At 35.1% G+C, this 14,083-nt stretch overlaps 1 protein-coding gene across 4 annotated transcripts in view; it reads right to left on the bottom strand.

Moving 5' to 3' along the window:
• Positions 1–2,040: 2,040 nt before the first annotated feature.
• Positions 2,041–14,083, bottom strand: part of CUL2 (cullin 2) — a 52,390-nt gene continuing 40,347 nt past the window's right edge. For all 4 annotated transcript variants that reach the window (XM_080384335.1, XM_080384334.1, XM_080384337.1 and 1 more), the window contains 5 exons: positions 12,245–12,311; positions 10,872–11,074; positions 8,270–8,371; positions 7,397–7,513; positions 2,041–2,535 (listed from right to left, as the gene is read on the bottom strand). In XM_080384335.1, coding sequence (XP_080240461.1) covers positions 2,404–2,535; positions 7,397–7,513; positions 8,270–8,371; positions 10,872–11,074; positions 12,245–12,311 — 621 coding nt within the window. In that variant the 3' untranslated portion in view covers positions 2,041–2,403. The remainder of the gene's footprint in view (positions 2,536–7,396; positions 7,514–8,269; positions 8,372–10,871; positions 11,075–12,244; positions 12,312–14,083) is intronic.

Here is a 14,083-nt window from a genome sequence, read left to right as displayed (position 1 = left end):
AGAGATAAGGTAATGCTAAAATCTTACACGTTTGGGCTGGAGCAGTAAAGTTTTTGTGAAGTGTTTCTGAAAAGACATTTGTTAAGGCTTTTTCAAACTCAGTCTTAAAATTTTGCTACTGCAATCTAAATTTAAATAAAGATTTTATTAACCCTTTTACGAAGAAGCAAGCTTAAAATCTGTTGATTCATACACGAGTTACAAGATAAACCACATTTCTTCCCAGAAGCTTTGGTGTCACTGCTAGTTTGTTTTCAGGAGAAAGGATCTGATGATTCAACGTTCAGGCAGTATTTTTTCTATTTTTTTTTCTATTGTGTCACAGAATATTCCCTCTACTCTATTTTTTTTGTCATAAGTAGTAATTAATTACTTTTTATAAAGCACAAAAATGTTTCACACTGAAATAGAAGTCACTCCAGTCAAAATCTATGCTAACATGTCTCTTGTTTACTACACTCAGTGACACTACAAGCACCTTTGCTGTCTCCCAACACGCATATGCAACTCTGAACTACCACTGTAGACAATGATCTTCTGCACCATATTATGATCAGTTAAAAAAACACTTAAGACATGTTTAAAAAAATCTAGATCTTAGTGTAGTGGGATAAAACACCATAAACATGGAAATGTTTAGTGCCCTTCATTGTTTATTGCCCTTTACATGCCCTCAGCAAAATCCACATAAGAAAAAAATATTACCCACTTCTTGATGCATTTATAACTATATAGTTAACTATAGAAAGTTTACTATATTCTCCAGATAACATGTGAATGCAATGCCACTTAAGAAATAAGAGACAGCAACAATCTGAGAATCTGAGAGAAACCTTTCATACAGTGAAGAACTAGAAAAAGAAAAAAAAACTGAAAAAGCTCTCTCCACAGGGCTTTTTCCTTTAAAATTAATTCTTGATCTCTGGGCTTTTAGTAAGTGATGAATATCATACCATCTAAAAAAAATATTGCAAATAATATATTATCTATATATATATTTATATGTACGTAAATAAAATTTGGCAAAAATAGAACATTTAAAGTTAACTTAATATTTATCCTGTCAACGATAATTGCAGGCATAGCCATAAGGAAGCTCTTTTCTGCAGCAAGCATTCAGTGTGTTCACACTCTTAACGCTCTTAAACTCCAATTACTTCCAGTGGTAGAGTCAGTATCTTTTGAAATTATGCTTTGCTTATGGTGAGAGCGAACAGTCACCACGCCACCCCGATGAACAATGCAGGACACAAAACAGTCCATGGATTTCTTGTCTGGCCTAACTAACTAGAAATCTAATTGGGGCAGATAAAAGCAAAATATGATAAATACAGTTATATGAGCCAGGAGGGAAAACAAGAAAAAAAACAGTACGGGCTTATGCAGAAACAAACATAGGTACCTATCCATGTAGTGTTTCTACCCAATGCATTAGTGAAATAACATTTTTTAATCACAAGTCTGCTATATTCTTTCTCATTAACAGGGTGGTTTCACAAGCCACTGAACTGTATTTTTGATGTTCATGATAACTATTCCTAACTCTTTGTGAACTACACTACTTAAATCCCCTCAAACGCCTGTTTATTTCTCTTGTAACATATTCCTACAGTGAGAGATTAACAGACACAGAGTAGGCCTACAGGCACTAAGAATGCAAATTAGCCTAATCTCAAGAAAACAAAATGTGCACTTAGCCATTAATATTTTTTATAATCACATCAAACATTAACATACCTAGTATTCAGTTTTATATAAATTAGTTCTTGTGTCAGATCTACTTCTGAGGTTATCCAAAACCCAAACATAACATTAATTTTCTCTTCCAGGTCTGAATAATATTTACAGACATTAATGGTATATCCATTTCTACAATCATTCGAGACACATTATATAACTTTATTTTTTTTATTTGACAAGCAGCAGTATCATGTTCGTCTTTTTTTTTTACATTTTAATGTAGATACAATTATTAGGTTATCTGTCATATTACAATATTTAGGGTTTTTGTTTTGGGGTTTTTTTGTGGGTTTTTTTGTGGTTTTTTTTTTATTTTTATTATTTTTTACTTTGTCTTAAGATACATTAAAAAACATCAACTGCAAACGTGAAAGGGGAGAAAAAAAAAAAAGCATGGTACCCAACCAATTTTCCACATTTCAGCAATACTTCACTCATTCTTTTAGTAAAGTTTTAAGAAATGTCATAATGACATGAGCTTGAAATATCTATAGGCATTTTCATTGACGCTCATGACATGGCACTGGTGATGTTGTAAACAGCAGAAAAACAGGGGCTGCCAAGTGACCAATTATGGAGGCCCAGGCCTGCCTCTTCCCACAGGAACACACCAAACAGTGACAGCAATGATCTCCTTACAATCATACCTGCAGGATAGCAACATCATGCTACATAACTGTATTCGTCCGCAGAGGCCTGGCTTCGCTCTATGTACTGTTTGTCTATCAGAACTTCAATACACTTCTTAATCATGCTGATACTTGGGTTAAACCTAGCTCTTGATTGGCTAATTACCTGCAAAAGAAAGACGGGATTTTTGTGTTATTTGTATTTACAACAGTTACAACTGCTACAGAAATATTCACTAAGGGCTTTAAGGTAAATTCAGTACATTTTACTTTTAAAGTCAGGATTAAATAAACCTGGAAAACTTCATTTATAATAATCAACAAAGCATCTCTATACATTAGCGTTAGGACACTTAAATGGACTGGTCAGCTCATTGGTTCAGTTTGCTTGCATATTAACCAGATCTTTTCAGTTCTCTTCCTTGCCTAATTTGCCACAGTACAAATGAAGATAAATATCCAGGTTAAAAACTGACATATTTTTTCACTACTACCACAGCTCAAGAAAAGTGAAAATTTTGTAAAAAAAATATATGTGTCTTTCCATGCTGGCTTTGCTAACTGACTTCTCTTTCTGCGCTAGGTCCCTTTTATTTCTGTATATGTACTTTCATTATTCTGGAATATTTAGTCTATGGACTCCCAAATTTTGCTTGTGTTACAGCAGTCCTACTTGGAAATTAAATGCCTGAAGAATGTGTTCATCTTAGTTTTTGTAATAGTTTATACAATTATGAATGGTTAAAATACACTTGATTGTATTTTTCAAAACTATCTCTAAAGTTGAACACAATTTTCTTCCCATCCATTGCCACTTTTGTTATAAGATAGAGAAGACATTTTCATTTAATAAAGATTTGTGAAACCTGTGTTTTCTTCGTAGCATTACAAAGACACGTTTAGAAGACATGTAAGCAGTTACCTCACAAATTACCAAAAAAATCTGACTATAATGTTACAAAAAGACCTTATCCATTCTTGGTTTAAATAAGGTTTGAATATATTAAAATAATATATAATTTAAATACATTAAAAATGAAACCTATCCTCAGAGATTCCACAGCACTAGACAATCAAATTTGCAAGAAAAAAAAATAACTTTCCTTTGTCAGGAAGTTTGCTGAAAAGCACTAGATGAAATGACACTTTTCATTACACAAGACAGCCCACGTAGTAATCATTTTGTAAAGTTACACTACATTGCTGTTGCAGCTGCCAGGATACGAGATGTGAGCTGGATCTGTTCCGTTTTGTCTAAGTTCCAGCCCACGTAGTGCTGTGTACCTGGTCCTGGAAGGCACCGGAACTGCTCAGCTGCCTAGAAGGTGTAAGTGGGAGTCCCTCTACCACTGACCTCTTTTCCTATACAATTTGAGACTATCAGGATGAACCTCCCTTTCTTGAGTCACTGAAGATAGACCTATGATTTGGCGAGTTCCATCTTGCTATGCTGGAACTTTGTAATACATAGAATAAAAAATTATTCATTGTAAAAACAAATCTATATATGCATCGTGGAAGAAACTGTCACTGCAGACAAAACTTTAGCTGTCTCAGTAGTTCTCAGTTTTGTACATTCTCTTGTAGAGAAGAGGAGGAAACTATGTAGCAACAGAACATGTATTATCTATTAACTTGGAAAAATTTTCAAACAAAATCTTACTACTAAATGTCACAATATATTTTGCCCGTAATTTCTCATTTGTTCTGTAGAGAAAGCGATTTTTATTTCAGCTGGATTTCCTGTTTTCTTTACAGCTTTCTTCATTGGCTGGCTTTGTCCCAGCTCTAGAGCTTGCTGGAGCCCTCTGTGAGCCAACAGAGCTCACCAGGTAGAACTCACCCAGCAAAGCAAACAAAAACTTCAAAGAGTAAGTTTTGTTGGGCTAGCAGCCAAGGGTCTGGTATGTTCCACATCAGTACAAATGAAGAAACTTGGTGCTAACAAGCTAATAGTTCTGCTCCAATTTCACCCTTCAGTCCTACACTCAAAACTGATTGTCATTACCGTACTTAATGTATTTACTTAGGACAGAGAACAAAAGACAAAAATTTGTATTGGTAAGGTTATTTTGTTTTTGTTTTATCAAAGATAATAGAAATAAGAAGGATGGATAGAAATAGTTGATGGTCAGAATAAAAAAAAAAATATCTGGGAATGACTGCATTGACCTTTCCCCTCCACTAGTCCCACTGACCTCATTCATTTTAAGGGAAAAGCTACCTCGTCCTACAGCAACTGCAGCATGGCGCCAGAAGTAAAACTATCAGGGCATAACTAACACACAATTAACAATTCAGCAAAGACCACATGCTGACATATACAGGTCTACCAAGGGCCTCGAGTATTTTCTTGGACACCTCACCCTAAATGAAACGTGTGGTGGTGCAGTCTGTTTAGAATCAGAGCTAACTGCATTAAGGCTATGAGCCTTTCAATCGTAACTCTAACAACAGTATAATCCTGTCCTTATATTTCAGAAAAAAATATTAATGAGGTGAGAAAATATTATCCATTCACAGTAAACAGACTTTCAAAAGATTCCTTTCAAAAGATTCATTCTTACTCCTCAAGAAGTCTGACTACAAATTTTAAGTGAATACATTATACATAAGTATATATTAATAAGCAATTGATAAATTAAATATGTATAAATTTCTATTTTACATTTACATAGCTAATATATATCACATAATAAATTAGATCTATATAGACATCATGATAAAAGTAACAATATCACTATAATTAGTAACAATATCACAAATAAATAAGAAATAAAAAACCCTCTTGACAGCAAATCAATTCTTACTACAAAATTAACGGGAAAAAAAGGAAGTTGGACAGACAAGTAGGTAGTTATGCATATTCTGAAAGTTTAACAGAAGTGGTGGTTACTCATTTTTAATAAAGGTCAGTCTTATGAGAAAGCTGAGCATGTTCAACCTAGAACCACCTGGCAGTTCAGCCTTATTCATACAACATGAAGCAAAACAAGTTAGTGAGCTCAGTGCAGACATAACTAGGTAAAATTTCTACTTCGCATGACATTTTCATCTTTGTGTTTATGCATTAACAATACAAAAACCTATCTCCCCACAATTTGCTGTAAAACCTGGCAATAATTTCTGAAGTGACAAAGAGTATATCTGTATCCCAGACTGTAGAGAAGACACCTAACATTTTAAAGAACCAAGTTCACGCCTCAGTAACAGTTTAGTTGAGGCAGAATGGAGATCGGCACAAATTAATTCAGTGTGCAAAAAAAGAAGGAAAAATTAACCTTAGTAGACTTTTGTACTGCTTCCCCTTATTGCTTAAGGTTTCACAATTGCTCATTTAAGGCTACATCAGGTCCCCACACCATATTGCAGCATAGATAGCAATTATTTAGAAGCCCAGCCTACAATTTTAAATTCTCTAATCCATGCAGGATACAAGTGCATTCAAAATTGAGAGTTAAAGACTAAATGATAAAGGATAAGATTTTCAAAAATGTCATATATTTAGTTTAAAACTAGCGTAAGAAAACATTACAGGTAGAGGTGGCTGGTGACAGATAAATGGAGCACCAACTTTACTTAGTTTTTAACTGAATAACAATCAAAATATCCACCTTTCCTGCAAAGCATGAAAAAGCTCCTGATGTTAATAGAGCATACTATTCTGCAAAAGTACTGCAAGACCAAAATGCAGCAGAGGCATGTCAGATAGTGCCCCTTGAGTAAAACAACGGAAGAAGAAACCAGAGAGGATTATTTTTTTTCTGAAACATAACAATTTGTAACCTATTCCACCCTCATAAACTGGTCTCAAGCAAATTACACTTTGAAAACTTTTCCTAAGAATTTAGGAGTAGGGAGAAAAAAAGCATTTTCAAAGATGAAACAGGGTTTGCCTACCATTTTCTACTTTTAACTGTAAATTCTTACAGGATTTCATCATAATTGCATGGAGATGGTTTAAGTAAACAGGAAACCAAATAACCAAAGATTTTGAGAATAACGAGGACCTCTGCTGCCTCATCTTTTAGGTATTTAAAATCAGATTTCTTGAATTAAGCTTGCTTTCAGAATACTTGTGTACAAGCACTATTTCAAAATCCAAAAGCTCTAAGACGTCCTACATTGCAAGTTCTGGGCTTAAAAGCTCTGTGTAACTGCTTATTTTTTTTAGGAAGTAAAAATCAGAGTGCCCAGTGTGGTAAACTATTTCCTTCATGACCACAAGACAGAAAGCACACAGCAGATCTCAAAATGACTGAACGCCTCTCCACCTCCTCCGCAGAAATCTTTATTCTCTCTCCCACCACTTGCTGTGAGGCTATCCAGCAAGGCTCACGAGACACAAGGATGAATTAGACTGAAGAAGGAATGCCTTGAAAGGCTGAGAAAACTAAAACTGGGAACTGATAGGTAGGAGCAAAGATTAGGTTGGAGTAAGAAATACAATGAGGCAGGCAACTCGCATAGATGGCAAAGTGAGAGAGAAATGAAAGAAATAGCACTTCCATCCTAGCCGGTCTGTGATAGTTCACATATCATTAACCTGGAAACTAAAAAAACCTAGATAACTGTACCACTTAATGGAAACTGGAGATTAAGTAGTACATGTCTACGTACTCGAACAACCTTCAAAATTCAAGCCATGAATCAGAATAAAATCACAATTAGAGCTCCAAATTGGGTAGCTGCTTCTGTGGAGATTCCATACCTAGAATATCCATACTCAGGTCTTCAACTGAACCTATAGCTCTGGCCATGATTCTTAAGCAATACATCTGTTGGCACAGAACCAGCCAACAGGAAAGACAAGCACAGAGGCACTGAATGCTTTAGTGCTAAGACACATTTACAAGACTGAGGGATCACAGCTAGTGCTCCAGTACTGCAGTTCAAAGCAGACTCCAATGAAATTCTCACCAGTTTCACTGAGGTATTAGTTTTGACATGGGAGAGTTTTGTGAGATCTTTTACCCAATTAACCTGAATACTTTCATCAAATTACGCTGAAGAGGATTTTCTCTTACCTCCTGAATAAGAGCATTATGTCGCAACACTTTACGTGCTTTCATGATACGAACTATAGCAGCTTGAAGATACATTTTTCTGTCTTCATCTACAGCACTTCTGGTCTGCTCCATCTCCTGCGACACAGGAAGAACAGTAATGCTTAAAATATAGCAAGATCAATAAAAGTGACATTCATAAAAAATGACACTGCATAAAAGTCTCTTTAACCTATACTTTAATAAAAGTGGTCAAGTAATACAAAAATCTAGGTGAAGTTCAATTCCAGGCAAAGTACTTCCGTAACTCAAGAATACCAGGTTTCATGAACATCAGCAGGAAGGTAGGAGAGACACATCCAAACCAGCATTTTTGTTAGGGAGAAAGGCAGGCAGAATTTACTATAACATATCAAGTTTGGCAGCACTTGTATCTCTTGTACAAAATCTTGTGTCTTAGGAGATACAGAGGGAACGTGGATTAACACCACCAGTTAATTCTAGTTGCCAGAGGACACAAAACCATAGGAAAACAGTCAATTGGTTCTGCGGTTCCTGGAATAAGTTGCTTTTATAAACACCATCATCAACAAAAAAAGTCTCATTAGATAAGACAAGCTAAATGTCAATCCCATTTTATTACATAGAGGAATAGCTCTCGTTTATCTCTTCCTTGCACTTTCTTATTCCCTATTCCATCTTCTCCTGCCTAAGTTATAATTGCAAAAAAATCTGCAGTGCTTAAGCTTTAAACTTAAACCATTTCTCTACAGTGATGTAAATCTTACACAGGGACTCTTACATCTGTTTACACCAAACCAATACAATTAATTTGATTTTAGAAAAATAAGCTTCCTAAGGCTGTTCAAGCTAGATACACCAAAGAATACTTGCCTGTGGTGTGTCTTTCTGCATTGATGTAGTAATTTTAAATTTTGTTCGTTTACTGCTGAAGTTCATATTTAATGAAAATGTAGACTCTGCCTCTATGTCTTCCTGCAATAAAGAATCTTTTTAAAAAAACAGAAATGGAAGCAGAAAATGATAACAATTTACTTTGAGAAATCACAGGTTGGGGCTCGCATATGTACAAACAATTTTAGATTTGTAGTTGGAAATTCTAAAATGCCAGTTGAGTTGAACCAGGTCAATTTTTTAAGCTACAGTTTAACTAGCCTAGAAATCAAGTCTGTTTCAGAAAACACTATAAAGAACTCTGACTTACACAAATTTTGCTAACAAGCCAATACAACTAACACAACTTCTGGTTTAATACTTCAACTGCTTATCTTAGGTGCAAACACTATTCATTTAAACTCATTTTCTCCCTGCAAAGAAAAGTAGGATTTGCATTTTATGCCAGAACCACAAGAGCTGTTGCCTTCACAACTACTACTAAGGTTGCTTTCCAGAACTTAAGGAAAAACATCTCAGTATTTTGTTACATTATAATAGCAATTGCATCTATCTGTATGTTTCTAATTTTTTCCTGTCAGAATCTCAATTCTTTTCCACATGCAAAAGTGTGTTTCTTTCAATAAATGGAAATTATTCCCTGCAGCCCAAACATCTTTATGTTCAACTAACAGGATGACTTGACCAATCTTTGCAGTTTCCATGCAAGAGTCTGTACAAGTATTACCAATTTTCAGTAGAATAAAGTTACTGAGCTTCTCTGACCTTGGAATCTTGCGAAACTGTGGTTGTCTCAAGTGCAAATACTTTAGTAAACACTGCCAATATTTATCTGAATATATATGCAAAACAACAGTAATTCTGACTCTATATTCTGCCACAAATATTATTTATTACAATATTTTGTATTATCCAGGCATAGTACAGAAAAAGGGCAAAGATCAACAGCTTTAAAAAATATAAGCTAACTTAAAATTTTAGCATTATTCTACTTAAATGGCTGAGTATAAACCAAAATAAATTGTGTTGTGGATGAACTCAAAAAGCATGATTCTAGTGAACCAATAAAGATTTTGCCAGAAGTTTCTTTATTTCTTCCCCCCTTTAAAAACAACAAACAAAAGCAAACTACAACATTTAATACACTGTGCTTTTGTGTGTGGCTCAGATACAGTTAAAGATAAGTTAGTGTATTATATAATTTCACTGCTTATGCTACTAAAGTTCACTGGCTTATTCAATAAGTAAGCTGACAGACTGTCTATAGAGATCTGCTTTCATGTTGCTGGATGGAGTGCAAAGAAAACAGAATTAGCAAAAATGTCTGAATACAACAGCCTGGACATTAAAGAATCAGAAAACGCAGTGGTAAATGTTAAAAGGTAAAAGGGTTGGAAAGCTGTATCATTCACTCTTCAATGACATATGCTTAAAGAAACTGGGTAAACCTTATACAACAGACATAAATAAATGTAAATCCTTTAAATAATGGGCAACTTTCTAAGATTATGAAAAGTCTCACTGTTTTCTGTAATAGCTCCCAGTGTTATATTTCACCCATGGTTTAACAGACATCTTCCCAGCCACTGTTCCAACCTGAGCTCATTTCTAGATAATGGAAGCATGTCCTATGCTTCAGCCAAGCATCAGATCTTCCTTATGATCTCACTTTCCATTTTATAACATTTTCCTGGTTAAAAAAAAAGCAGCTCTCAGAGCAGCTTTGGATTTCTCCTTGCAAGTGAAGTGAACAGCTTATCTCAAGTTTCTTCTGCCTGATACTGTCTGAGTAATAGGCTTTCTAGGCTAGCTGAAAGCACATGCTGAAGTTTGTATGGTATGCACAGGCACTTCTGCAGTGTTTCTTACACAACAGGTATCTGTAACCTTCACTGTATGGGCAAGAGGGTAACTGGTTTCACATAGGTCATACAGAAGTATGGGGCAGAGTCAGAAACAGAACCTGTATCAACCATTGCCTTAACCACAAACAAAGCTCAGATATGACTGGAATTCCATGAAACTCATGGAATGACAAGAGTTTGGCAAATTGCAGCAAAAATCCTCTCACACAAGCCCTCCTTGGTCTCTTTCCTCCTCCTGTAATATGCCAGCCAGGAAGAATATGGTTGCTGTTACACATTGGGATTATGGGGCTGGAAGTGTATATATATATTATTTCTTTAGTATCTCTGTAAGACTTTTTGGTTTACTACACTCCCTTCCATGATTCAGTACAACTTTGAAAGTGGCATCTTTAAACACTGTCCCCCTCCAACAGCAGTGAATTTAAATATGGATGAAATACAACAGAAACAATAAACATTCCTAGCATTATTACCTTTTCAGCATACCATGCGGTTATAGGCATAGAGAGCCTATATGACATTGATAGTTTACTTCCTCCTGTACCTTTCCTTACAAATACAGATTTGTAACTTTTCACAAGGATCAGTAATACAGTTTAGGAAAAAAAAAACCACAAAAAACAGCAGATTCTTTTATATTAAAAAAAGCCCTCAACAAATATTACAATCACAAGACTGAAAACATGAAACTTTTTAATATCATTACTGCATACCTTGTCTGAGTCATGGTTGATCATTTTGACATCAAGTAAGGATTTGATGGTTTTTGTCAGTTCCTTCTCATTCATTTGTGTACTATCCTGAAGCTCCTTGTAACTGACAGTTTCACTGTTGTTGAAGGCAAGCAACACTGCCATTTGGTATGTCGTGACCATGGCTACATAAGGTTTGCACAAATAATTCATTTTTACTTCACCTGTAATGATACAAATAGCACTTTATAAACTGATGGAATGTTCTGAAAAGTCATCTGAAGCCTAAGTCCTAGAGCTCCTCATACATTTCCAGACATTCAATTCACACCTAAGTATGTATTTAACACCTGGAATGGGAAGACAAAAACTGATGTCGTGAATTCACACATATAAAATGTGGTCTGCAAAAAAAAAACCCCTCTGATTAACTATGAATACTAGAGCAATAGTGTCCTCAATTAAAAAGGAAACCTACAGTGTTGAATTTGAATAATACAAAATAATTTATAGTACTAAAAAAAGCAAATTCCAAATAGCCTCAATGCATTGCAAAGCATAAACTTCAATTAGTAATAGCTTTACACAGAATCACAGAATAATGATTGCAAGAAAGTTGTTCCAAGGATTCTTTTTTTTAAAAGACTTGTCTATTACAATTTTTTCACAATGTTCTTACATTCTTTAAATTCCCCATAAATTCAAAAATGAAAGAAAAAAGGAAAACGCACTGAACAAATCTGCCTGAAAGCAGATTTAGATTTTATGTGTGAAGATGAGTGAGTCAGCAGCAATCTTCTTTTACCAGAACTAAATTTTCATTACATCTTGTTGCGTGCTAGTTTGGTTTTCACCTCCGTGTAATATGTTGTGGTGCTCAGTCCTTAAAGTCTGATACCAAAAGCACTTGAAATAAAATATGATTGACTGATACTTACTAAACTAAGCTACAACTTTACATCTCTCTCCTGTTTTTTAACATAAATATCTATATATTAAATATAAACTTAAGCAAATATATATGTGTGTTTACTTAGATACTTATATAGCATAGTATAATACATATTCTTAAAATTATTTAATATTCAGCTAAGGGACATCTGATATTATAGAAAAAATTCCAGGGCAATTAGTAACTCAGCAGTTCTGCAGTGCTATGTTGTAGTTAGGAATGTAAAACTCTGTTTTTTCTTGTATTTAATATATCACAGAAAACACACACAAGTTTACAAAACAAATTCTGGAAATACTAAGCAGCAAATATTGAATGAATTTATAAGGTAAAGTCAGTCAATTGACTTTCCAACTTCAAAGTCTGTTGCCATTTGAAAAGCCCTTCTAACAAGTAACTGTCAGTTGTATAGAGCATAAGTTTAGCAAAGCACTTTTTTTACCTGTACAAAGATAATGTAACCAAGTAAGCTTCCTTCCACTAAAATGCTGACTGTAAAATAATTCAAACTGTAAAACAAAATGAACTTCAATTAGCCAAACATATAACTACTTACAATAGTTTATTATCACACTACCGTCACAGTGAATACTGGTTTTACATTCACTATATTGGATGCAAACATTGCAGATCAATTCAATACAGCATTTTCCTTTAGAAGACAGGTGATGACTGAACATCAGTCTTCTACTAAACTATTTGAACATCTATTATCACTTGATGACTAAATCAAAAAGATTGTTGACACATTCATAATCTCAAAGCATAAAATACTGTAGTTAAACGGTGTTCCAAAGTAGTATAAATTCTTCTGCATTTAAAAGCATTTCTAGGAGGTTGTAGCAATCAATCTTGTTAGGTTTTATTATGCTGTTCCTTCCGTTTCAATATAAAAACAAGCACATTTTTATTTTTTCACCTTGTTGAAATCAATCTATTTTGGCCAATAAGGCCAACAGCATCCTGGCTCGTATCTGAAACAGTGTGACCAGCAGGACAAAGGGCAGTGATTGTCCCCCTGTACTGGGCACTGATAAGGCCACACCTCAATCCCTGTGTTCAGGTTTGGGCCCCTCACTGCAAGAAAGACATGGTGGTGCTGGAGCATGTCCAGAGACGGGCAACAGGGCTGGTGAAGGTCTGGAGCACAAGTCTGATGAGGAACAGCTGAGGGAACTGGGGTTGTTTAGCCTGGAGAAGAGGAGGCTCAGGGGGGACCTTACTGCTCTCCACAGCTCCCTGACAGGAGGCTGTAGGCAGGTGGGGTCGGTCTCTTCTCCCAGGTAACAAGTGACAGGACAAGAGGAAACTGCCTCAGGTCGCACCAGTGGAGTTTTAGATTGGATATTAGGAAAAACTGGAACAGACTGCCCAGAGAGGTGGAGGAAGCACCATCCCTGGAGGTGTTTAAAAAAACGCACAGATGTGATTTAGTGATGGACTTGAAGTCCTGAGTTAACAGTTGGACTTGATGATCCCAAAGGTCTTTTCCAACCTAAATGATTCTATGATTCCATGACTTTGATATCCTATTTAAAATAAATTCAGAAAATAAGTTTTACCTATTTTTTTAACAACATCCTTCAAAAGCATAAACTTTCAGTTAACATGTATTTCCCACAGTCAGCTACATATTGACTTTCATGCCAAAACTCATCTTACATTCCTGAACATATTTTTAGTGGGAATTCCAAAAGAGCAAGTTTGAAAGTAGGCCCAATTTTTGCCACCTTCCAATTTGGGTTTCGTTCTAGACACACCTACACAATTTGTAAACATCTCCAAATCAGGAACTGACTACAGATCCTCAAATTTCTGTTGAAACCTTCCAAAACCTATTTTCACAAAGAACACCACATTTATGATTTAGGAAATAACATTTCAAAGCTGTGCCGACACCCCAAAACCTGAAGCATCCCCTCAAAATCAGTATTTTAAAAATGCTATATGCAAAATTAGCATTAGTAGTAATGCTAATTTCTTCCATCTTTTTTTGATTTTTACATGAATTTCTTGTCATTATGAGAAATGCTATATCAATCATTCTGGAAAGTGTTTTTTTTTCCCCGATACTGAAGCCATACAAAGACAAACAAATATAATAGGAGAACAGGAATATGAAAAAAAAAAAATCTCTAATCAATAAAAGGTCTTAAAAACAACTTTAAAATTCCCCTCCTCTTTAAGAAATGAAGTTTTTTGTTTTGTGCAAGTGAAAATCAGCTATGCAGTTTAAAATGTGGCACTACAGTGCACAAGTTTGGTCACTGTAAATGAGACC

This window comes from Falco punctatus (genome assembly GCF_963210335.1).
Source record: "Falco punctatus genome assembly, chromosome: 4".
Lineage (NCBI taxonomy): Eukaryota > Metazoa > Chordata > Aves > Falconiformes > Falconidae > Falco > Falco punctatus.
The sequence above is the reverse complement of the archived record's forward strand: the minus strand, read 5'-3'. Positions and strand labels throughout refer to the sequence as shown.